At 43.0% G+C, this 26,916-nt stretch overlaps 1 protein-coding gene across 1 annotated transcript; it reads left to right on the top strand.

The window, feature by feature from the left end:
* On the top strand, window positions 1-26,916 carry LOC130922219 (dystroglycan 1-like). The gene is made up of 5 exons (XM_057846837.1): window positions 1-236; window positions 13,024-13,372; window positions 22,376-22,816; window positions 23,453-24,261; window positions 24,335-26,916. Exons 2-5 carry the CDS (start codon window positions 13,133-13,135, stop codon window positions 25,311-25,313), a joined length of 2,469 nt encoding a protein of 822 aa, XP_057702820.1. The 5' UTR covers window positions 1-236; window positions 13,024-13,132; the 3' UTR covers window positions 25,314-26,916.

Genomic DNA, 26,916 nt, shown 5'->3' on the forward strand with positions numbered 1-26,916 from the left:
TATCTTCAAGCCTCTGCACGTATTGCTCCATTGTGGCCGACGTTCAGAGCGAGCGAGTGAGCCAAGCAGTCGTCGGGAAGCCAGAAGGACAGCGAAAATTCCAAGGGTCGCTGGCGACCGCTCCGACCACGACGCGCGAGCGACGAGACGTGACGTGACGCGACTGCGCGAGCCTTCTTCTTCGAGGGGGGAAAAAAAGCATTCGGCAGGCAACAGCAGCAACGACGTTGACGGCGGTCAGTGGCTATGCGCGCGCGCGTCCCACCGCTGGAAGGCGAGAGCCGTCGTGCACGCGCGCGCCGGCAGGCAGGCAGCCACGGAAGGCGACGTTTAACGGGGAAATTCTTTGAATAAGCGCCCGCCCGCTTGGCCTGTGCGCGTGCACGTCGGACTCCCCGCGCTTGTCTGTCTCGCTTGCCAATTGAACAGGTGCATGGAGGATGCGTGCGCGTGTGCTATTCCTGTCCAGCTATAGGGGCCAACTCGCTGTTTGACCTCGTGCACGCGCGTCACAAGGTGCGTGTGTGTGTTGCTCACCAGCCTGCTTGAGATTTTCTGCGCGTTCACATACACACACAGGTGTGAGGATGACGGTGTTGACCCCCTTGGTAGATCAACACAGCTGAGCACACTGACGTCAACAACTGTTTGTTGATGAAAATATGCAAATCAGGCCGCATTTTAACTCGTTTTGTGCCCATGATAGGGATAAACAATCCATTTGAATCTGGTGGGGGGGAAAGGAGAGGACATCTATGCCCGTTCACTGCCCTCTCTCCGTTGTTTAGATGAGCTGAATTTTCAGTCTTTTTGACCATTTTTGAGGTATTCCCCCAAAAATTTGTTTCAGTTCCGCCCGTCTGCAATGTCCGGGCGACCGGATTCGCTAAGCCCACACGCCGAAGAATTCCGGCGGCGTCCGGCCAGAATGTTCAAGCGTCGGCAGTGAAGGTCGCTCCCGCTGTGGAATGCTGACCTCTTGTCGTTAAATGCTAACACGCTAAACAGCGTGACCGAGAGGTTGTGTTGCCCCATAGACTTAACCCACCCGAAAACCTCCCGAAAATCTCACCATCATCTCAGTGAAACACCTTGATGCGAACAGCTTCTTGAAACTTTTTCAGGGTCAGGTTTCTGCTCACGATAGACATTTAGCGGGTTGCTTTGAAGCAAGATGGCCTAGTGACTTCCAGTCTCTCTTTGGGAAAGGCTGAAACTACTTTTGGGGTTGAATTTTTTGTCGGGATGTCCTGGTTGATTTTTATTCAACTTCCGATCGGATTTTTCCGAGAAATGTTTTGCCGATGGGATTGGATACCAATCCGATTCTGATCTGCTAGGTATATTTTTCTATGAGTAAAAATAATCCAACTGGTGCATGATAAATCCTATTTTTTTTGTATCAAACAGTCTGCTGGTTACAGCATTATACGGTTACTGTAATTTTCAGACCTTAAACCGCTACTTTTTTCCTTTATTTTGAATCCTCCAGTTTATAGTCCAGTGCTGCTTATTTGGTGATTTATTTGGGTAAATTAACACTTTATTTGACAGCGGCGTCATAAGACCGTCATAATTAAGACACAACACTATCATGGGCATTACTGAATGCTTATGTCATCAAGTGTCATCCGGCAAATTATGTGACTAACTCCATTTACATCCAGCTTGGATCTTTTACATCCATTCAAAAGTGATATAATTTGCCAGATAACACTAAATGACATCTGTTATAAGCATTTATTAATGCTCATGACAGTGTCATATCTTAATAATGATTATCTAATGACAGTCTTATGGCACCACTGTTAAATAAAGTGTTACCAAATACCATAACTAGCAATTAATGAAACAACTGGAACAGTAACTGAAGAAATATTTAGCACAGAACATGAGTTTTGATTGTAATATACGTCTGTAGTAAAGATCGATCGTGTCCGATCACGTCATTTTCAAAGTATTGGAATCGGCGAAAAAATATCGGACATGCCTTTCTTTAATATATATATATTTTTTAATTAAATCGTTTTCTAATTGTATTTAATGTTACAGACAAAATGTCTTAAAATCATCCAGTCATTAGTTTTGCTTAAAGTAGGGCTATCAAATTTATCGCGTTAACGGCGGTAATTAATTTTTAAAAAATTAATCACGTTAAAATATTTAACGCAATTAACACATGCGCTGCACGACCCACTCACGCATTGTCGCGTTCAATCTATAATGGCGCCGTTTTACCTATAGATAGAGCTAAAAGGCAGCGTAAAATGAGTAGAGTGAATTTTGGCAATCTTTGGAGCCTTTTTTTAAATGGCTAAAGCCTTACAATCCCTTTCTCAACAATTAGAAATATCGTGGGAAGCAATGTGGGGAAGAAAGGTAGTAGTTGATCTTTTTCTTAACACCCTATGTTATTACACAACGCAGAGAAGATATCAATTGGTGCCCCTACACACAGTCATGGTTGCACTTCCCATCATGCATTTGGGCAGAACAGTTAAATGGCTACAGTATCATTTACTGAAACCTCAACAAATACACTAGATGGCAATATTTAGTCACGATATACAAAGTCACATTTATCCTTTAAGAATTACAAGTCTTTCTATCCGTGGATCCCTCTCACAGAAAGAATGTTAATAATGTAAATGCCATCTTGAGGATTTATAAAAAATACAGTACTTATGTACCGTATGTTGAATGTATATATTCGTCCGAGTTTTATTCATTTTTTTCTTAATGCATTGCCAAAATGTATATGATCGGGAAAAATTATCGGGAATGATTGGAATTGAATCGGGAGCAAAAAAAAAAGCATTCAGATCGGGAAATATCGGGATCGGCAGATACTCGAACTAAAACGATTGGGATCGGATCGGGAGCAAAAAAACATGATCGGAACAACCCTAGTCTGTAGCGCTGCAATGTATGCTAGGAGGCATGTTGAACAATAACAGTGTTGACAGCAGGTGGCAGCAGAGGTTGACTGTCTCCCCCAAGGGAGCAGTGATGGCAAAATAAAGCTTCTTAAAGCAATGAAGCTTTGCAGCCAATTGGTTCAAAGCTTCAAGGTGGTTCATTTGGTCTTATGACAGTCGTATGATGCCGCTGTAAAGTAGAGTTTTACTGGTTAATATCTTTTGGTGTCAATATCCCATATTACAGCGAGGACAGCTGCGGCTTTTAGTCCAGTGCGGCTTATCTATGAACAAATGCTGTTTTCGTGCCACATTTGGTGGGTGCCGGCTTATATTCAGGTGTGCTTTATAGTGCGAAAATTATGGTACTATCATTCGTTTGTAAAGAGAAGTACTGTAGTTCCTCGCAGCGGATGTTTGATTTACTGTAACCGAAAAGCACAACGGTGCTAAAAACACACATGAACACTGAATCTGATCCAATCTCGTGACCAAATCCAGCACTCAGAAAATAGCCGTATTGGGCGCCGATACTGATAATATCGGATCGTAACGCTGCAAATTTTCAGGCCCTAATGGTTTTTGAAAGACTCCTAGAAATGATGTCATTGCGCTTATAATCTCTGTTTGGAACTAAGATGGCAGACTTCCCGTGACTTTATAGCCTCGGCTATTTTTTCCTGGGTCTATTTGTGATGGACGCGCCTACCAAATTTCATTTGGCCAAGTCAAACTGGCTTCGGAGACTACTGAAGCCAGTTTGTTTGATTTACTTTCATCTCAAACAACACGAACAACCAAGTTACGGCAGTACTCGCTTTTACGTGCTTACGGGAACATGAAATTTCCAGAAAAACGAAGAGGGGGTTCGTGTCTAGTGCCAGCCAGCGTGTCGCCATATCCCCCCACTCCCCTGCCTCAATCGTTCAGGTTTCAGCCTGCTAAGGAATGTTTCTGCTCCCTTGCAAACATCCCCAGTCGCCGTGGCGACCACTCCTAAGTCAAATGCTCGCCGACCCGCTGGGACACGCGCGCAAACAAGAAGACGCTCCCTAAAAATCCCATTGGATAGTGCTTATTTGTGTTTGTGCGAGCGTGTTGGGGGAAAGCAAACGAGGAGAGGCGGGAAGTGTGAGACGTTGACCTGTCAAAAGTCACATTCAAACATCGGCAGCTCTGATGTGCGTGTGCAAAACGCGCGTGCCAAGTGGCTGGGGAATGCGCACAGTGGGTGGAGCAAACAGGTGTTTGACAGAGAGCAAGTGAGAGAGAGAGCGAGATGAAGAGGAGACCCAGACAGGCAGCTGTCATTTTGCTTCATGTATTTTTTCTTCTAGGGACACGCACCCACATATGCAGGCATGGGTGGCAGCTGCTGCCACCTTTTTTGCTGGTGGTCCCCATTCTGATGCTATGTGTTGGGAGTTGGGACTACGCTTGTCACCATACTAAAAATTTCAACTTCAAAAACACAATACTCGATACTCTGTTTGATGCTAGACATAGACTTCATAATTTATTGACGGGACACGGGGCGCAGGGCCGATTCACAGGGGGCCTATCTCCATCAAAGCTGACCCAGTGGAAACGCAAAGAGCTTTTTCGGTTGAAAATTCTTGTGAATAAATGCTTAAATCCCTGAATTCTTTATAGATATGGAGGTAAAAGAATATCGATTTTTGGATTAAAAAAAAAACAAAACAAAAAACGTGCAGGTAGCATTTATTTTACGTAAATATTGAGAACTATGAGGCTAGTCAGTAAGGAAATTAGCGGCCGCCATATGTAAACAAAGAGTTTTTTCCATTGAAAATTCTTGTGAATAAATGCTTAAATTCCTGAATTCTTTATAGGTATGGACGTAAAACAGTCTCGATTCTTGGATAAAAGCAAAAAAAACTGCAGGTATCATTTATTTTATGTAAATATTGCGAACTATGAGGCTAGTCAGTAAGGAAATTAGCGACCGCCATATGCAAACAAAGAGCTTTTTCCATTGAAAATTCTTCTGAACAAATGCTTAAATCCCTGAATTCTTTATAGATATGTACGTAAAAGTCTCGATTCTTGGTTAAAAGGCAAAAAAATGTGTAGGTAGCATTTATTTTACGTAAATATTGCGAAGTATAATGCTAATGCTGTAGCGGCTAATTCCTCCCATTGATTTTTTTCACAACATTTCAAAATGCATGCCAGGTACGAAAAATATAATGTTTACCTTGAATCCTCGAACAAATCCCTCCCGAGACAATCCTTCCTGTTTGTATGCAGTACAGCTTTCGTATTTTTTCAACCTAAATCCGGCGTTAGATCGCTGACCAACTCCTAATTAATGAAGCGGAGTGTGGGACGGCCCCCTCAGGGAAGGCGTGACGCAGTGAATGGCGAATGTGTCACGTCAATACATTATGAAGTCTACTGTATGTACTACAGCAATCAAAAGCCCTAAATTAAATGCCATTAACTCTTTCAGTGTTTCTCCGTTGGTGGTCAATATTGACAAAAAAAAATCCTCGAATTGAAGTAACCCAAAATGTACAGGAAGTGACCTGGGAATGCCCCAAAACCAACAAGAAGTGGCCCCAAAATTAACAGAAAGTGACCTAAAATCAACTGGAAGTGACACAGAAATACCCTAAAGTAAACAGGAAATTATCCAAAAATGTACAGGAAGTGACCCAGTAGAAGAAAGTAAGCCAAAATGCTCCCATCAATCCATTTCATTTAAAATGGGAGGAGTGGCTATGAATGCTCACCTCTCACTGCCATTGAGGGCGCTATACATCCAATTAATTTGGACTGAGAGGGGCCAATGAACAAATGTTCTTTACAGCCAATAGCTTAACAAGAAAAATGCCAAAATATCCTCCATTACTTTCAAGAGTGTTGCAAAATCAAATTCACCCCATGACAACAAATTTGACTTGTGCTAGAGTAAAAACAAATCAGTGAGGATTGATACTAGTGCTGCAATGATTAATTGATTACCTTGATTATTCGATTACAAAAAAAGATTCGAATTAATACATTTTGCTGCTTCGAGTATTTGTTTAATTATTGTGGCGTTGTCATGGTTTATTTTGAAAGTGTTTGCAATCAGTTTCATTGATTTGAGTGGATACACGGCCCTCTAGTCTGCCTCATTTCACATAGCTGAATCCAGCTGCTCCATGTTAAGACCAACATAAGCTAAGTTTTTGTTTGCACTACTGTTTTTTTTAATGCAGTTTATGGGTATATTTAGCAGTTTTTTGTGGGAATATGTGTCTGAACCATTTGTTAAGAGCATTGTAAAAAAAAAAAAATTTTTTTTTAAGTTAGTGTTCTATAGCATTTAAGCTAGCGGACTTTTGCTATGTAAGTTAGCCAATTCTTCTTTTGTTGTACATAGAGCCTTATTTCATTGTTTTGTTTTAATACCGTTCGAGGCTCAGCTCAGGTGTTTTAATTTTTCATGTTACTTATCCGATTACTCGTTTATTCGACAAGCTAGTTCATCGATGAATCAACTACTAAAATAATCGATAGCTGCAGCCCTAATTGATACGTTTGCAATCAAATATTGTGTCCGTATACAAGATTTCGGATACAACACTAAGTGTGACAGTAGGACAGGTGATGAGAAAGACAAACACAGCTTAGGTTGTGTTCATCCAGTAGGGAGCGTGATCCCACACATTTAGCCTTCTTTTTGTTTGTTATGGCTAGCAACATGGGTTAGGGTTGGTCAGGGATGTTTGCAAGGGGCGAATCTTGAGCACCTCACCTCACGGGACGGAATAATAAACGGAACTTGCACCTGACGCAACACGACAAATCCGTTCTAGTCTCAAGCTTTTTTTGCCTCCATGATGTTGTTTTTCTAAGGAGGGTCCGTAATGTTCTTCCGACCCCGTTTGAGGAGGCGGGGGTGTCGTCTCCAACAAGGTTGCTAAGGTTACCGGACGGCGTTCGCAGCGTGAGCCTTGGCAGACGTCTTAAGCAGGCCTCCATTGATGTGTAGATCATTTGTGGTGAAAGTAGCTTTGGCTTGCTTAACTAGTCGTTACCAATACGGCACTAAAATGATGTCATTGGTATCGGGGAGAACTATTAAATAACATGCTGATGCTAAGCAATATGTACTTTTCCAGATCCAATTTACAACTGTCGGCCGCCCACTCAAAATGGCTGCTAGCTTCGCATGCAGCCGTAGAATAAGGAGCACTTTTTGCCCCCTCCGCGATGATAGCAGTCCAACTGTGTGGTGTCCAATCCTTCATTTGCTGTTAATGTCAATTATTTTAATACTAGCAGACGTCCAATCCATTTGATGGGGGAGGGTTGGCAGCTACAGAACAAACGTTTATTCGCCAGCAATGGTAACCGCTGAATAAATACCAGATTCTGACCAATAAGATGAGAAATAAACTTGTTATGTCCTAATTTTAATTTCAATGCATTGACTTTGACTGTTTGGGAACGTCACCTAAGGGCGGCCATGTTGGTAGGGGCAATTAAAAGGTCTTTTCATACTTCTGTCATGAATTAAAATGAGTTTATCACTAGGAAACGTCCAATTTGAGTACAGTTAGCAGTAGGGATGCAACAATACATTTAAGTCACGGTTCGGTACGATTTTCAATACGAGGGACACGATTATCGATTCGATTCAATACATTTAATTCCCCGAAACAAAAAATACAAGTGTTATTTATTTTTTTATGTTTTTTTAATTTTGCTTGCAAGCAATAATAACACTGCCATCATATAAACATGCATTTTAGTGGACAATATTTATGTGCTTAGTTCTTACTGATCTTAAGAAATGTTGTATAAAAGTCCTGAAAACAATCTTTACTATTTGTAAAGTGAATCGGAACACAAGTTGATTGCTACAGCTCTCTTAGCAGCTAGGTTTACCACATGAGCAAAATATCGTATTTGTGGTCCGAGTCCATCTGTGTCACGTACTGAATTAACATTATTTGGAGCATTATCTATAGTCACTGGTATGGATTGATTTGGCCTACTTAACTTCCATTCATTCACGGCGGTTTTTAATTCATCAATGTAGTGTATGGACTACGTGTCGCATGATCAGTCTCTGCTCACGCAGCCAATGGCATGGGATCTAACGTAGCACATCTAGGTTGCTATTTGATGATATCTAGTGTGTGCGCGAGTGTTGTCGGAGCATTAAAAAAGTTAAGAAACGCCACAAAGTCACGTCTGCTCATTACTGATCAACACCAGCATATGACAATCGACTTTCATAAACAGGACGAGTTTGAAGTACAGCGCTCTTAATCATTCATTGTACAACAGATCTGTACGACGTTGAAGCTGCCCCCTTAAGCTTTTGTCATTCCTCGCTAGCAATGATCCTCGTGTGCCCTAAACAAAAGCAGCTCCCGCCCAGTTCTGTGGAGGAGGGGAGGGGGCTGCTCGCAGGGAGGAGCTCTTTCTTTCTTTTTTTTAAGGCAAAGTGGACAGCTTGGCCTGCGCGCCGGTTATTATAGCAGTAGCAGGAAAAAAAAAAAAGTTTGGAAAATACATTTCGGGCTTTTCATTTGGATCGAATGTTTTTGCGTATGGAATCGAAGAGGGCGTATTGAACTAGCCTGGTACAACAGACTCACCGGTGTTCCAGCTATTGAGTCTGGCGACTGTTGAGCAAAATTTCCAAGGCGGAGCAAGCCACAGCAAACAGACAGCGGAGTGGACCAGTCGGCGACGGGCGGACGTGACGTTGGTAAAGCGACAAGAAACTAGCGCGAGCGGAGAACGGAGAAGTTTATTCAACATGGCTAGCGCAAGACAGACTGTTGTCAATGGCTTGTGTCGATGTGTTTTTGGTCATTTAAAACTGATTTTACCGCAGATTGGAACATATTCTCGGCTCTCCCGTTCGCCATCTGTGTTGTTATGGAGACGACTTCCGACGCGCAAAAGTGACGTTGCTCGTTAAGGAGACGTCACGCAAATAATCAAATCTGATTGGACGGATTATTTGGTTCGGTTCGAGAGGCCATTAAAGAGCTGGGTCCTAGACTATTCTCACAGTGTTTGAAAAATACATGGAGAACAGTATGGCCGTGCCAGGCAAGTATCGAACGGTTCAATATAAAAACCGAGTATTGTTGCATCCTTAGTTAGCAGCGAATGAATAGAATGGAAAGCCTCGATTGTTTGAGATTGAGAATTAAAGCTTCACCTTAACATGCACTACAAAAGGCTAATATAAAAAAAAAAAAACACTGGTGAACAAACTATGGTGAAATTCGCAGATAATAAATATGGATCCTAATACAGATAAGGAAGTTTGTGGAGTATTTATTAAAAAAGACAACCAAGGGAGAATGCCAGAATGAGCGGATAAAATACAAACAAAAAAGGCACAAATCGATTCGGCAAGAGAACCAAGGGAAAGGCAATAATGGCCAGAAAAGGCAGAACAAATAATAGCAAAGTCCAACAAAAATGCTAGCACAACATCAAAGTGATAACAACGAATACAACGGTAAGCAGGCTGGACAACTCGAGATAACGCACACAGCCGTAAGCGAGCAATAGTCCAATACTTGCAGATGGTTACAGGTGGCAATAATATCGAAAGTGGTATCAAAAAGTGGTATCGGCCAGTGTTGTTTTCATGAACGTTGATGACAACGAAAATATTTCGTCATGAACAATTTTTTCATGGCAATGACGAGCTAAAAAATTGTCAAGGGAGACTAAAACATAACGAGATGGATGCCAGTTTTCGTCCAATGAGATGAGAACGAAATAAAAATTGGCCATTGTTTCCGTCATACATTCACAATGTGTGACATTTTCTTATCGTATGTGTAGTTAGCACGCATTATAGCAGTGTTTCGTTGTGTCACTCGTGTGATGTGCTGCACCCCGCCCAACACGTGTACTTACCGGCCGGTGAATAAGCGTGTGTCCTCTCCAGGCTCCAGACTTTTTGAAACACATGTCAGGTGGTACTCGGTAAATTTAGTTTCCTTACCTTGGCTATATATGCCATGGTCCTTTAGCCTTTAAAGGTCTGTGCTGAGTGATTATCACACACTAAATGTAACTTGTAGTGTTAGCATAGCATTTGCGTTAGCATTTGGCGTGGTTAGTTTCGTCTTAAACTCTTGGGAAACTTTTTTCATACAGTTGGTGGCATCCAGATGAGTTTAATAAATTAAAAATAATGTACTGTTTTACTGGTGTTAGCATGAGTCGATACCACCAGTGGTGCGGGAAGTTTTTTTTTGTGTTAAAAATCAATAAATAAAACATCTCGAAACAAAAGTGTATTTTAACTTTGAGGATAACATATTTACATTGAAAAAGTTTTTTTTTTGTTAATAACATAGTAACCACCTGACACCTTGCTGGTACCAGGTCAAATTGAAGGAGGCGCTATCAGTGTTGTTAATAACAGCGTTAGAATATAACGGCGTTACTAACGGCATTATTTTCTTCAGTAGTGAGTAATCTACCGATGATTAATTACTTTTCTCATCTTGGCAACGCCGTTACCGTTACTGAGGCGGAAAAGCCGTGCGTTACTATGCGTTACGATGTTGGTTGACTGACGTGAGAAAAAACTGAAAAAGACGGGACTCACGGAGACGAGAGAGCAGAGCAGGAGTGGGGAGGAGGCAAGGGAGTGTGACGCCGTTGCAAACGTGATGCTGTTATACTAGGTGGCTCCGAAAATACCTGACTGTAGCCGATAGCCTACAAATTACGCCCACATGATGCTTCGGTAGATATCACATACATACAGAACTAGATGCTAATGACAGACACGGCGGCATTCGCAACATGTATAATAAAGAACTAGATGCGTTAGTAAACAGCCGCCATCTTAAACTTCTCAGGAAAGCTTTGTTGTAGAGAACCTTCCTAGTGAACCTAAGTAACTTTTTACCTAAAATGCTCCTAAATCGGCAAAACTTAAATGATCTTAAATGATCTTTAAATGATGAAACTGTTTTAAAACTTACACACGTCGAAGATAGACAGAAGGTAACTAATGCAATAACGGGAGCAATTTTAACAACTTTAACGGTTGATTCACAACATTAAATGACTTCCACAAATAGCAAAGGTTACTATCTAGTTATCACAATATCCGCAATACCCCTGTGTCTAGTTATGTGTACGGTAAAGAATTGGGCTAAGGCCAATTGTCCCAAAAACCCTTTAAACTTCACATTGTGTGACCTGTTTTTAAATTTTATTTATTTATTTATTTTTTTCTGAGGGAAAAAAACATGAAAATTATCACCAATTACTTTGCCAAGTAACTAATTACTCTAACATTCAGGTAACTGAGTTACTAATGCAATTACTTTTTGGGAGAAGTAATTTGTAACTAATTAATTACTTTTTTAAAGTAAGATTAACAACACTGGGTGCTATTGGAACGGAAAAGTTTGACAAAAACAGCTAAATTTTGAAAAATTTAATTTGAGGTTGAAAATGAAGATGATTATGATAGTTTATAATTGTGCCCAGCAAGGAAAAGTTAGCTGCAGATTTAGACCGTGGAGAACTTCAAGAAGCTTGCATTGTAGCCATAATATTGTTAGTTGTTGCTGTTGAGGTGCCGCCATGCAGAGCGCTGTTGGATATTAGTGTGCAATTTATTTGAATGTTGTGAAAAGTGGTGTCAAACCAACCGAGGCTTATTGGACCTTTTAGTTTTCAAATGTGTTTCTGTGTCATTGCACCACCTAGCTGCAGGGATTTGTATTACAATACACAGGCGCTTTTATTTCCAATACAAAAACTCCAACACACACTGTAGTTGAAATAGAACGCTGTCGTTGTCGTAGCCTAGTAGTAGTAGTAGTGTGTAAACCATCCAGAATGCATGTGTACCGCCATTGTGCACGCCTTGTATGGAGAAGAAGTGCGAGCATGACAAATTTGGACCAAAACGGCTGCTTTTGGATGTGAAAAACAAAATAAGATCCTCAGCGCTCCCTACTGTGAGTGACTTCCAGCGCCCCTGGATACCACACATCCGGGTGTTGGAATCAGTATCGGGAGCCAAAAAATGGTATCGGTTCATGAAGAATTAAAGGGCCATCTTTTGTGTGGCACAAATGCAGAGTTGCCTGTCAGCGCTCGCATCTCAAGTCAGAGTAACAAAGGATTTCGTCCCGAGCGACCTTTCTGTTCGTTCTTCAGTCGACTAGCAGCGTTGCCGTGAGCGCCATTCCCACGACGCCTTAGTGAGCTTAAGTATGTTTGAAGTCCCTCCTGACCGGGAGATTTTTTGCATCTTCTTGTTTTCATGTCAGACAGGCTTACACCCCAGTCCCCCTTTGAGAAAGTGCCGGCCGGCTGGCGGGGTCCCGACCGCGCCCGCCAAATATGTGGCCTCGCCATCCCCCGATAGTGGAATAAAGAAAGGACACCCACAATAACACAGTAGTGAACGGCTGTCGAGCACATCACGGGGGTCAGCCGAGGGGCTTGATTAGCTTCAAATGCCGACAAGTAATCAGATTACTTATTACTAATTCACAGACTTCCCAGCTTTTTTCTTTTGTTGTTTAGATGAGTTTTTGATGAAAAGTGAAGGGGAAAAAAAGACGTGAATATGGAAAGAATGTAGAGGGGGCGGGGCCACGTGGATTAGCCCACAAAGAAGAGCACTCAAAGCTCGGATGAATGAATGCGCCCTTTCCTTTTGTGCGACGCGACAGCGCAGGGGGTTGTGCGCAAGTTCTTGTGTGCCTCTCATTTTATGCTAGGTGTGTGCGTATTCACATTTGTGTGAGAGTATGCATGTCAACATGTGTGGATGTGTACAAAGTTGTCTAGTGTGTGTCATTTTGTGTGCTGCACGTGTGGGTTTGTGCATATATATGGTTGTTTGTGCACAGTAGTGTGTTTGTATGTGTAGGAGTGTAAGAATTTGCCTGTATGCCATGTAGTGGGCAAGTGTGTAAATGTGGCATTTTAGTTTGTGCATATTTGCGTGTGTGTGGGTCTTTCAAAGTTTGTGATATAGTGTGTGAGTGCATTTTTATGTTTGTGTTCAGTGTGTCGCCATACCATTGCCACATTGCCCTGCCTTCTCTGAATCAGCGTGTTGTTCTTTCAGGTTGTGGGCGTCGTCCACCATGACGTCCTGCTGAGTACCCGGAAGTGACACTGTCAAGGGGCGGGGCAAACCGGGACAGAAGAGGAGCCCCTCCCCCCTCGGTGAGAGGATGCCGGATGTGGGCGGACTGGGCGCGTGGGCGGGGCTGATGGCCCTCCTGGCCACGGTGACATCAGGCGGGGCCGATGCGGACACCCCGATCGGCCAACTGGAGGCGTCCATGAGCTCCACCCTTCTCCGAGATTTCCGAGATGCTGACGCTCGCCGCGACTTGCCAGATGCCTGGGTGCCCGTAGGGCGACTTTTCCGGATGAAAGTGCTCGCCGAGATGGATCGACGGGTGCTGGAGGTTAGCCAATGTCCCTTTCAGTCCGTGTTGGTTTTGGTGCTCTGTTAGCCGGTACCCGAGGGACTGAAAACAACTCATTCATCCATTTTTTTGTTTGTTTCTTTTGACTATTTCTTCATCACAGATGCTTGGGAACCCTTAAAAAAATCTTTAAAACCCAATCTTTTCACCCAATCGCAATCTTCTAAAAGTGACATCATCCTGAGATCGGACTGAGGATATCCCTTTTTAATATATATATATATATATATATATATATATATATATATATATATATATATATATATATATATATATATACAGTGCCTTGCAAAAGTATTCGGCCCCCTTGAACCTTGCAACCTTTCGCCACATTTCAGGCTTCAAACATGAAGATATAAAATTTTAATTTTTTGTCAAGAATCAACAACAAGTAGGACACAATCGTGAAGTGGAACAAAATTTATTGGATAATTTAAACTTTTTTAACAAATAAAAAACTGAAAAGTGGGGCATGCAATATTATTCGGCCCCCTTGCGTTAATACTTTGTAGCGCCACCTTTTGCTCCAATTACAGCTGCAAGTCGCTTGGGGTATGTTTCTATCGGTTTTGCACATCGAGAGACTGACATTCTTGCCCATTCTTCCTTGCAAAACAGCTCGAGCTCAGTGAGGTTGGATGGAGAGTGTTTGTGAACAGCAGTCTTCAGCTCTTTCCACAGATTCTCGATTGGATTCAGGTCTGGACTTTGACTTGGCCATTCTAACACCTGGATACGTTTATATTTTAACCATTCCATTGTAGATTTGGCTTTATGTTTTGGATCATTGTCCTGTTGGAAGATAAATCTCCGCCCCAGTCTCAGGTCTTGTGCAGATACCAACAGGTTTTCTTCCAGAATGTTCCTGTATTTGGCTGCATCCATCTTCCCGTCAATTTTAACCATCTTCCCTGTCCCTGCTGAAGAAAAGCAGGCCCAAACCATGATGCTGCCACCACCATGTTTGACAGTGGGGATGGTGTGTTCAGGGTGATGAACTGTGTTGCTTTTACGCCAAACATATCGTTTTGCATTGTGGGCAAAAAGTTCAATTTTGGTTTCATCTGACCAGAACACCTTCTTCCACATGTTTGGTGTGTCTCCCAGGTGGCTTGTGGCAAACTTTAAACGAGACTTTTTATTGATATCTTTGAGAAATGGCTTTCTTCTTGCCACTCTTCCATAAAGGCAGATTTGTGCAGTGTACGACTGATTGTTGTCCTATGGACAGACTCTCCCACCTCAGCTGTAGATCTCTGCAGTTCATCCAGAGTGATCATGGGCCTCTTGGCTGCATCTCTGATCAGTTTTCTCCTTGTTTGAGAAGAAAGTTTGGAAGGACGGCCGGGTCTTGGTAGATTTGCAGTGGTCTGATGCTCCTTCCATTTCAATATGATGGCTTGCACAGTGCTCCTCGAGATGTTTAAAGCTTGGGAAATCTTTTTGTATCCAAATCCGGCTTTAAACTTCTCCACAACAGTATCTCGGACCTGCCTGGTGTGTTCCTTGGTTTCCATAATGCTCTCTGCACTTTAAACAGAACCCTGAGACTATCACAGAGCAGGTGCATTCATACGGAGACTTGATTACACACAGGTGGATTCTATTTATCATCATCGGTCATTTAGGACAACATTGGATCATTCAGAGATCCTCACTGAACTTCTGGAGTGAGTTTGCTGCACTGAAAGTAAAGGGGCCGAATAATATTGCACGCCCCACTTTTCAGTTTTTCATTTGTTAAAAAAGTTTACATTATCCAATAAATGTTGTTCCACTTCACGATTGTGTCCCACTTGTTGTTGATTCTTGATCAAATAAATTAAATTTCATATCTTTATGTTTGAAGCCTGAAATGTGGCGAAAGGTTGCAAGATTCAAGGGGGCCGAATACTTTTGCAAGGCACTGTATATATGTATATGGCGGAAAACACTCAGGTGGCTTGAAGTTCCGCTCTGAGATCTCCAATTTGGCCAAATTTCAAAATTTCAAAAATCGGTAGAAAGCATAAATTTTGAAACATTTTGAGAAGGAGGGCATTTGACAAAAAAAAAAAAAAAAAAAAAAAACCTAAACCCTAACTTGAGGTGAGAGCATGAGAGAGCATAAATAAAGACACCAAGATTTTAACGAGATATTATCGCGTACTTAACCTTATTTCAATCCAAAAACTCGTGTAGCATGTATCACTGTGTGTCAAAACACAGCTGTGAATGACCACAGCCAGATTTTTGGGGGGTTTTATGGGTGAAACACAGTAATATAACAAGGGTTGCAATGCAGAAATTGCAGACATCAAGGAGTGGTCGAGATTTTATTTTTCAAATATTTACCCTTCTAAACGTTTTTTGTTGTTGTTTTTTTTGTTTTTTTGTTTAGATAGATTATTTACCATTTAAAATATTGGGGAAAATGCGACAGTAACCAAAAAAAAATACAATTAAGTGAGGTAGATATCCGTGACCCATTTATAGACACTATGTTTTTCATTGTGACGTAATTTGTTTAAAAGTTTAAAATATGCGAGTGAATAATTTTTTAAAGTCATTTTTTTAACTAAATATCAGATATCAATGAATGATTCTAAGCTTAAAATGATAACCATTTCAAATAATAAATATAAATATTTACCTTCTTTTTATTGCTGGGTTGAGAACAAAAGCGGTTGTGCGGTGTCTGTAAACGGGGGTCTCCAGGGTAAAACGGACAAATTAAAAATAGTTCAGGGGCTTAATGCGCCATTAAAACTGCTATGGCAGCATATTAACATATTGTTCTATCGAACACAACAGTTTTTTTTGTCTTAAAATACAGCAGTATATTTTACAGAGGGGTGCAAGAGCATACACTGCTTTTTCCACCTTGTCTGCGTTTTTTGTGATATACGGTGTGTTTTAGGGATGCCCCATTTGCATATTTTTGCACCGGAGTCAAGAGTCCGAGTCACCTGACTTTGAGAATCTGCCGATTAGAGCTGGGAATCTTTGGGCACCTAACGATTCGATTACGATTACGATTCAGAGGCTCTGATTCGATTATAAAACGATTATTGATGCACCTCCCTCCTTTTTTTTTTTCTCTTCTTTTTTTTAATGTTTTGTACATTAGTTCCAAAATTGTTCAAAAATACTCTCAGGCTAAACCACACTACTATTTCAGTATCAAGTTAACATATAGCAGTAAACAAATATACAAAAATAACATTAAATAAAAAGCTCCAGTCCCCATTCTGTATCAGCAGGTTTAAACTACATTCAATTAATTTAATGTTGTGAATCAACTGTTAAATTTGTTAAAATTGCGCCCGTTATTCCATAATTTCCCTTTTGTCTACTTTCGACATGTGAAAGTTTTAAAACTATTATAAAGATAGATTCAAGTCAATATTTTACCGATTTAGGAGTATTTTAGATAAAAAGTTAATTAGGTTTGCTTGGAAGGTTCGCTACAACAGCCTTGCAGGGAAGTGTACTGCTTTAAGATGGCGGCCGTTTATAACGCCCGCATCTAGCTTTTTGTAGATGTGCTGCTAACACTACCAAATCTATTTTGCATCTAGTCCTATATAAATGATATCCACCGTAACATTATATGGATGTACTTTGTAGCAGCTTTTCGGCAGCAGTCAGGTATGTTGTTGTGTTTTTTTATCTCGTTGCATGAGTTGAGCTAGAGCCGTGAGTTGAGCATTGGCATTACCCGAGGGGCCGGGTAATGGGAAGCATGATGTTTAGCTACTCTCGCTCCGTTCCGTCCCGAAGACTGCGCGGCGCGCTGAGTGTTGTGTACTTCCGCTTTACTTCGCATATTTCAATAATCGGAATTTGGATGTTTGTGAATCGTTCTCGAATCTTCCACGGCCAAATCGCGAATAATCTAAGAATCGGAAATTTTGCACACCTCTACTGCAGATACCAAGTCCCGATCTGATACCGAATAAATTTTATTTGATAAAAAGTTCCAAACATGTTATAGTCCTATAATGTTTATAGTACTTCCTCTTCCGCTTTTTCCGGGAGTGTTTTGGAGTTTAAAATGTATATATTTCTATTTCCTTTGGCAATGCCATAGCATTTATGGATTATTTTGTTACTTTGTGGCCCTTAAAAAGTATTTATTTTTTAGAATTAAAAACCCGATCCTTTTCACTCTGGTTCTCAGAAAAATGGCCCGATTTCCGCGTGATTGGATCGGGGACATCCCTTCGTATGTTTTATACTTAATATTAATACTTGTGAGACAAACAAAATGTCCAGTCACAGCTAAAAATTCATGAAAAATCCCAACCATGATAGCTCAGTTTTATTACGTTATATATATTAACATTATTTTTGAAATGTTTTAAAAAAACATTTTTTTTTAAAATTTAAACATAATTTGTTTGCAACCTTATTGCGTGCCGCACAACAGATTTGCCAAAAAAGGATTTGTGTTTTTTTTTTCTGGTTTGTTGAACCTGTACTAATAACCCCTTTAGATGGATTTAATGTTGGGATAGCTTTGTTCAATTTGGAAAAAATGTTTCCCTCTTAAATACATTTCCGAGGTTTCGGTTCGAGACTTTGCATCGACAGATCCTTAAAATCAGGTGACTTGGACTCACTTGCACACATATGCGATCGGGACATCCCTACTTCTGCCAATGTTTACGTCGGCCTTGTCGGAACAACATCTTCTGCCGGAACCGTTTGAAAGCTTTACTCAGAAGTTTCTATTTTCCAAAGGTAGTAGGTAGCATACAAGTACAAAAGTTCAAGTTACCCTACTTGAAAAGTGGAAAGTTCAGCATGTCTCCGAGTCGCTGGCGAGGCCTCGGGCGTCGGTCTATTGCGTCATCGGGCGGCCGTAAAGCCTGCGACCGCACCGCCATCATTGACCATAATTACATAGCGACTGGTCGCCCCGATTCAATTGCTGAGTGTTTTGGCGCTCCTCGGAATGATGTGATGGCGAGGAGGATTTGTATGGCCGCTTGACATATCGCAGCTTTCCGGCTCGTGTCTTCCGTGACATGGCGGTCGCGTTTTTTGTTGCTTTACATCTGGCTGGAAACATTCACCGCTAACATGTGTGTGTCACTCACCACAGGCACGCATGCATACGGACACATACGCACACTTGTACATACAAACAGAGACTTCTACATGCCGTGACGGGCTCAAACATACATGCTATTAAACAAGCCTCCCTCTTTGCACTCCATTTTCCAGCACAGCCAAGGCCAGGAATCCCCAAGCCCCCCTTCTTCCTTCCTGTTTTTTCCACATGTTCTATTTTCATCTCGTGTTGTTCTTTTCTTTCTTCAACAATCACTCGCTTGTGTGCGTACATCCATAATTGAATGGTTAATGAGGTAAGTGTGCGGGGGCAACTCCGATAAATTGAAAGTCACTCAATGAGTGTTGCACTGATACCATTTTTTGGCTCCTGATACCCATTCCAACATCCAGCTGTGTGGTTTAAGCTGATGTTGAGACTGTTTCAGTACCACATTTTTTGGAAAACATTTACATTTTTTTCTTTTAATAGTAATTCACACTTACTGTAAATGTACAGTAATTGCTATCACGGCGTGGTCAGACACTGCTTCACTTATTGTCTGCTAGTGTTGGCGCTAAACATGCAATCCATTGCAGGGCTCCAGACTAACATTTATTACTAGGAGCACAATGGCCCATAAGCGGATTTTAAGGGGGGGACCAGTGGCCGAAAAGTGTAATAGCATGAAATTGACTTTCCTATATATAAAACTTGTAACGCAATAAAACTGCAACAAAAATGAATGAAATGAACAAAAAGATATATTTTTATAATGGTGTCAAAATTATTTTTCGAACAGATCATGTGAATGGCACCTTAGACGGTCATTTGCTTTGCATATAATTTTCAACAACAACAACAAAAAAAGGGCAATTTTATTTTTTAAATGATTTTTTTCTTTGATTGAAAATATTTTTTTGTGATTTAAGCAACTTTTTGGGGGATTGAATGATTTAGACACAAATGTCCTACCCATAATATGGCCCAAACACAAAAAGGATGGCTTCAAACAAATAAAACTTTTTTCAATGAAAAATCAAGTGTTCTAATGCAAATTTTCAATCTCAAATATTTTTTCGCATTCAAAAACGTTTTCTATGATTGAAATTTTTCTTTTTTTGATTGAAGGTATTTTTCTTTTTGAAAATATTTATTTTTTGAAGCAACTTATTTTTTGACTGAATAAGACAAAAACGTCCAAGCCAAAATGTGGCCCAAACACAAATCAACATTACTTCAATCAAAAAAGTTGCTTAAATCCCCAAAACAATTAAATCACAAGTTTTTTTTGAGTTTCAAATTGATTTTTGCATTCAAACACATTTTTTTGGGTAAAGCGACTTTTTTTTTTTTTTTGATTGAAGATATATATGTATTTTTATTGAAGCAACTTTTTTTGGGGGATTGAATAATAAAGTCACAAATCTACCTCCATATGGCTCCGCCCAGGGAATACAATTTTTGACTGGGGTAACTACATTGGCACGACACTGGCGGCGTACCATATTCAATGGTTGACGATCTTGGTGAAAAGTATTGCCTAAGCAGCCTGATTTAGAATTCCCCTCAAGCATGATGGGAAACAAAAAAACGCTCATTGTCAACTTATTATTCTTGTATGTTAATTTTATTGCTGACACTGCATTTCGGGGTCATCAACATGTTGTTGATGACATCAACAATATGACCATTTGGAGCATCTGGAGCCCTGCATTTGAAGTGGGAGGGTTGGCAGCGAATGATCGGACAAAATGATTGGATGTCTACTAGAAATAAACTCCTTTCAATTGACGGCATAAACATTAAAGTGCCTGTGACACGAAAAAGCATGTTTATTTCATAATACACGCGGTATTTTATGCTCCTGAATGATATGGACCGCTTAGATGTGTGTGGAAGCGATCGCTATATTTATTTAGTTTTTTGAATCCCGCACCAGGAAAATGAGTGACTTCCGGCTTCGGTCTTGCATTAAGGAGGAGGCTGCTGTGACGTGTATGGTAGAAGACGTCCTCTTCACGCTACTGTTGTGTATGAGGACGAAGGATTCAGCTGATTTTGCGGATTAATACGTTTATTTTTCGCATCACGCCAGCCAAACGGCTGCGGAAAAATCATTCTGTATGAGGGAGAGGCGTATGCGCCTTTTTGGAGTTTCAAAAGGTTCCCATTCACCGTGGATATTTACTGTGGGACCATTGGACTTACGATGAAGTGAGTAAACATCTTGTTTTGTATTATGTCAAATACGAATACAGCGATTACAAAGTAAACACTACAAACTTCCTTTAAATGAAGGACTACTTACGTTTGATCGTTGATAGGCATGTAAAAAGCTCTCCTAATGCATTAGCAGCAGCACATTAGCTGCGTTAGCTCCAGCCACCCTCCTCCGGGGAACGAACTGTAAATTGCTCTCCGCCGGGCGGTTTGCCGATCCAATAAGACATTCGACAACCGGGTCGTCATGTCAAATAATCCAGGATAGCTATGTGTGATTTTCCGCTTTGAAGACTTTGAAACATCACTCGGTTCTGGTTAGCATGTCGGCTAGCTGTCACGCCTTCTGGTTTGTTTACATTCTCCGAAGCCGGGGAAGGGAAATGACATATGTCCGATTTAGGTGTCATAAAATATCGTTCGGGAGGTGCGACAGTAAAGGTAAAGTCGACAGTTTTGACCATTATGGAGTAATTTTGCCATGTCGTCCTGAATAAATGCATTTTTAATATTTCATATTCCATTCAGCACAAGACTGTTATTTGTCATGACCATGCCATTTATTTAGCAATTGGGGAAAATACTTGGATAAAAAGAGTATCCTGTAAAAATATTGAAGTAAAGAGACAGAAACAATGACATTTTGCCGCTCTCTTCGTCGCGTTTTCCTCGTTGTGAATAGTTCCCCCTCAACGGGCTGACTGGTCCTTCTCAAGCCGTTTATATAGCTATTGGGGAAAAATACTTGGGTAAAAAGAATATCCTATAAAAATATTGGAGTAGAGAGACTGAAACAATGACATTTTGCGGCTTTCTTCGTCGCGTTTTCCTCGTTCTGAATAATTTCCCCTCAATGGGCTGAATTGTAAAATCGATGAGCCAAGTCTACCGCTGACGTCATCCACCTGTTGGGGACGCTAAAGCCCTATAATGGTAGGCGTGGCTAACCGGCAGATTAAAAGACTAATTTCTCGTCATCTGTGCTTTGCTAAATTGTTGTATATAGTCGAATCGTCTCAAAATATGATTCTAATTCACATAATAATGACATTTTAGACTTTTTTTCTCGTGTCATATGCTCTTTAAAAGACCTTTCATTGCCCCGACCAACATGGCCTCAGGGCAGCCATGTTGGTAGGGGCAGGGACCACGGTCCCATTGAAGTCAAAGTCAGTGTAATGACATTGAAATAAAGTCATAACTAGCCGTTTTGATAATATTATCAATGTAAAAGCTATTTACTCAATGGCTGCCAATGACGTCACCTTACGTCCGATCCCTTTGAAGTGGGAGGGTTGGCAGCAAAAGATTTGTTCGCTGCCAACTCTCCCACTTCAACTGGATTGGACATCTACTGTCGATACATTCATTGAAATTCACAGCAGAAGGATGACTGGACACCACATGGTTGGGCACCTATCATCATCTTTGGACGGGCGATAACTGCTCCTTTTTTTATTGCGGCGTACATTGTTGGTAGCCATCTTGGGTACGGTGACCAGTGATTTGAAACTTGATCTGGAAAAGTACCTGTTGCGCAGCGTTGGCATGTTATTTCTTAGTTTTCCCCGAAACCAAGGATGTCATTTTAGTGTCATATCAGTACCGATACCAGTGCAACACTAAACATAATGAAGCAGTTTGTCTCAAAGTGCCATGGTAGCGAACGATGTTGTCGGTCAAAATAAGCAAGGATGATAATCAAGTCCTCTTTTTTTCAGATGTCCGAGTCCGAAGAGGGCGTCCTTCCGTCTTGGCTGGATTGGGACGCCCCCAGCGGGACACTACAGGGCCTTCCGCTGGAGGAGGACAAAGGCGTCCACTACATCTCGCTAGGCGTCTCTGACGAGTCATCCCCGTGGCGGCGGGACACGTTTTCGGTGGAAGTGGGCCCCCGAGATACTTCGGAAGTAGAGTTTCCCGGGACGTTGTGCGTCGGCCCGCGGGATTGGACATGTGGCCCAGAGGAATCGGTCACCGTGCTGACGGTCGTCCTGGACGCCGACTTGACCAAGATGAGCTCCCACCAGAGGGTGGCACTGCTGGACAAGATGAGTGGCTTCTCGGGGGTGGAGCCCCAGCTCATGATGCTCCTCCCTGTGGTCAACAACAGACTCTTCGACATGTCCGCCTTCATGGCTGGACCAGGGAACGCAAAGAAGGTCGGTCCCGCTTTGTCCTTTCTGTATTTCTATTTCCTTTTTAAATTGTTTTCATTTATAACTGAATTTTGTGTGATGTAAAGCACTTTGAAGTTATCTTGCCTTGTCTTGGGTTCAATCAACATGAAAAATGTCTTCACCTACAAATAGTCCAAGTTAAAGGTCAACCGATATATGGATTTTTTTTTTGATCGGCCAATGGCTGCTGTCACTACTGATATACACGGTCTCGTTGATGATCTTGATTATGATTTTGCACAACCTAGTGGCCAGTGTTACAAAAAGAAGGAGAAGAAGGAAAATTTGACTTTGAATATGTACATTTATAAGTGTTTCAGTTGCCTTTCATTATCAACATGTTCCAAACAAAAGTATATCAGCTTACAAAATCAACTTTAGACATCGGTAATTGGTTGAATTATCATTATTATTATTTCTATTATTATTTTTCGGCCCATATCAGTCGATCTCTGGTCCAAATATTATGCGTGGCAAGCAGCAGTTTGACCCAAACACCTCTCGCTGGAGGAAGGGGGTTTCATTTCTTCAAGCCACGGCATTCTTCGTGGAAAATTGTTTTTTGTCAGGCCCAAGCGAGGGGGCGTCCCTAACGCTGATCCGTGTCTGTCCTCGCAGGTGGTGGAGAATGGCGCACTACTGTCGTGGAAACTGGGCTGCGGACTGGACCCCGGCGGCGTGCCCGACCTGTCTGGCGTCCAGGGTCCAGCCAAGGAGGGCACCATGTCTGCTAAGCTGGGCTACCCAGTGGTGGGCTGGCACGTGGCCAACAAGAAACCCCATGTGGCGAAGCGCGTGCGGCGCCAGTTGAACAACGCGCCCACGCCGGTTCTGACGTCGCTTCCGCCGTCCTCGGTGGCAGAGCCGCCTGCCCGCGCCGTCCCGACGCCGTCATCCCCATCTGTTGCCGAGCCCCCTCAGAGCTCGGCGGCGCCTGCCCGGGGGCCGGTCCCGCTGCCCGTCAGACCCACCGTTCGAGTCCGAGACTCCGTGGGCCGCACGCCCACTCCGGAACCTCCGATACCCACTGAGGTGGCGGGGAGCACCGTCTCCGTGGTGCCCACTGCCACCCGGCCCATCTACGTAGAAGCCACCCCCACACTGACCGCCCCCACGCGAAAACCCACCAAGAAGCCGAAAAGGCCTAAAACAACACCGGCGCCCAGTGAGCCAAAGACCACAGTGGCTGAGCTGCCCCGACGTGCAACCCCTTCACCGGGAATCTTCCCAGATCCGTTCAACGAGAAACCAGTTTTGCGCAATCCTGTCGACCAGGTCAACGCTCTGGTGGGAACGTACTTTGAGGTGAAGATCCCCTCCGACACATTCTTCGACAAAGAGGACGGAACCACCGACAAGCTGCGGCTGAGCTTAAGGAAAAACCTGAACGAAGTGGTGGGAGAATCTTCCTGGATACAGTTTAACAGGTGGTTTAATCTTTTAACTTTGTACTGTACAGTCGTGTTTTTGTTGTCGTCTGACGTTGCGCTCATTCCACAGCACCAGTCAGCTGCTCTATGGGCTCCCTGATGCGCAGCATGCCGGCAAGCACGAGTACTTTGTGCAAGCCAGCGACAAAGGTGGGCTGACTGCCGTTGACGCCATCGAAGTGCGCGTCCGGCGCTGGCCCGCCAACGACAAGAACCCCGTGTTGTTTGCCGCCCGGCTGGAGGGAGACCCACGCCGGCTGGCCAACAACGTTCATGAGAAGATCCTCCTGGTGCGCAAGCTGGCGGCCGCTCTAGGAGACCGCAACAGCAGCGCCATCAGCCTGAGGAACATAAGCGCCGGTTCCATCCTGTTGGAGTGGAGCAACGGCAGCCTTCCTGACTCGCCGTGCCCCAGGGAGGAGGCGGCCGCCCTCAGCCGGATGCTGGGTGATGCCGACGGCCGGCCGACACCGGGCTTCCGCCGCGCTCTAGCGCCCGAATTCAGACCGCTGGGCGTGACGGCCAAAGGCCGCGCCGCCTGCCGGAGCTACTCCTTCATCCCACCGGGCGAGACGGAGCTGGTGCCGCCGCCGGCCGTCACGCCAGCCCCAGGCACTGGACGGCGGAGCGCCGACGAAGTCTACCTACACACTGTGGTCCCGGCCGTGGCGGTGGCAGCCGTCCTGCTGCTGGCGGGCGCGGCGGCCATGATTTGCTACCGGAAGAAGCGCAAGGGCCAGCTGAGCCTGGAGGACCAGGCCACCTTCATCAAGAAGGGGGTCCCCATCATTTTTGCCGATGAGCTGGACGACTCCAAGACGGCCCCCTCCTCCGGCGCCCCCCTGGTCCTGCTTGAAGAGAAGCCACCGCTGCCGCCTCCCGAGTACCCAGAGGCGGGCCCGCCCGAGATGGCGGCGCTCCGAGACGAGGACCCCAACGCACCGCCCTACCAGCCTCCGCCACCCTTTGCTGCACCCCAGGAGGGCAAAGGTTCGCGCCCCAAGAACATGACCCCCTACCGCTCGCCACCGCCTTACGTGCCTCCCTAAGTGCAGCTGGGGGACGGGTGATCGGTACCCGGGGAAGGACTACGGCTGTAGCCGGATGCCAAGTGACCTTCGACCCCACTTTTTAGTTTTTTCCACCTGCATTTTCCACATTTTCTAACCCAGGGGTGTCCAAACTACGGCCTGATGCCAAATTTTGATTGGCCCGCAGCAAATGATGAAAATATCATTGAATATGGCCTGTGGAAGAAGTTTGTGTTCGGCCTACAATGTTGCACTGCTGGGATTCAACACTAGATGGAGCTAATCACTTAAACAGTGCCTCTCCATTTACTCGGGGGTCAAACCCTGACATGTTGAAATCAACGTAGAAAAGTGAGGAATTTCAGTACTGTATTTAGTTTTACATAAATTTGTATAAAAAATAGTCCAATGTGTTAAAATGAGCTATGTTGGTTATGAATTTCTTGACCTTTTTGTCATCTTAGGACATTTTCTCTTTGTTCTGCAAAGTTTCAGTCATGTATATACTAGTATATATTCTAATATCCTCATAGTTGTGGATTATTTTGTTGCTTGTTAACTCATTCACTGCCATTGAGAGTTTTCAACATCAAATCAATTTCAACTAATTATGTTGTACTGCCATTGTCGGCGATAGATGCCCAATCCAAGTTGACTGGAGGGTTGGTAACGATTGCTGCCAGTCCTCCCAGTCAAAATGGGTTTACCATCTACCGCCATCAATAGCGGTCAATGAGTTATTACTTCAAAATAAATAAATTTTCATAATCCAACCTTTCTTATCTGATTCCGATCTTCTGAAAATGACGTGATCAGGCCCCATTTCTCATCATATGATTGGATCAGGGACATCCTAAACATACATATATAATTACATATACAAAACATACATACATACGAGTGCTAACGTCGTTTAACAATTGATTTCAAGTTGCATCCTTTGATTTTTCTGGAAGCTGCCCTCAGAGACAAAAGTTTGGACACCCCTGTTCTAACCAAAACGTACGACGCACTACATACATCGCCTGCCCACGTGTGAATATTCGTTGGCGCGCGTACGCACGTTTGTATGGACTTTTAGCTGCGTGTGAGAAGTGCTCAGGTTGTCTTGGTAACAGCGTGCCTGTCCATCTTAGTTTGAGCAAACTCATGTTTGTCTTTGTTTTCACGTGTGAAGCAATCAATGTTTGTTAAAAAAAAAAGAAAAAGACCTTTGTGCTGAAAAACGGCGACATTGGCAGGTGCTAAAATGCCGGGGTCGGGCTCGGCAAATATTTTTGTAGCAGAAGGGGAGCCTCGGCATTTTTGCTACAAATAGGAGGAGAGCGGTCCACGAGCGCCACAATTGGGAGACTCCTCCAGCTTGGTTTGTCTCTTTTCTTTGGACGACTTTTGCAATAATGATGCTAACCGGCTTCGTTTGCTTTCCACAAGAAATAAAGAATAAAAATATTTTTGCTACCAAGTGCCGACTCGCCCTCCTTTTTCCAAACTTGCGATGTAGAAACTAATGTTGCACTTATACCGATACTAGTACTCAGTGCCGTGCAGAGACCGATGGAGGGGCAGGTGCTCATTGATTAAAAGGGGCACATGAACAAGTATTTAATACACCTTACGA

Source organism: Corythoichthys intestinalis, chromosome 9 (genome assembly GCF_030265065.1).
Source record: "Corythoichthys intestinalis isolate RoL2023-P3 chromosome 9, ASM3026506v1, whole genome shotgun sequence".
NCBI classification, from domain to species: Eukaryota; Metazoa; Chordata; class Actinopteri; order Syngnathiformes; family Syngnathidae; genus Corythoichthys; species Corythoichthys intestinalis.

Bases quoted from the DNA above. Each gene is read 5' to 3' on its own strand.
- LOC130922219 (XM_057846837.1), top strand. From the start codon at position 13,133: ATGCCGGATGTGGGCGGACTGGGCGCGTGGGCGGGGCTGATGGCCCTC. The intron at 22,817-23,452 runs GTCGGTCCCGCT...CTGTCCTCGCAG, and splicing joins GACCAGGGAACGCAAAGAAG to GTGGTGGAGAATGGCGCACT. The intron at 24,262-24,334 runs GTGGTTTAATCT...CTCATTCCACAG, and splicing joins TCCTGGATACAGTTTAACAG to CACCAGTCAGCTGCTCTATG.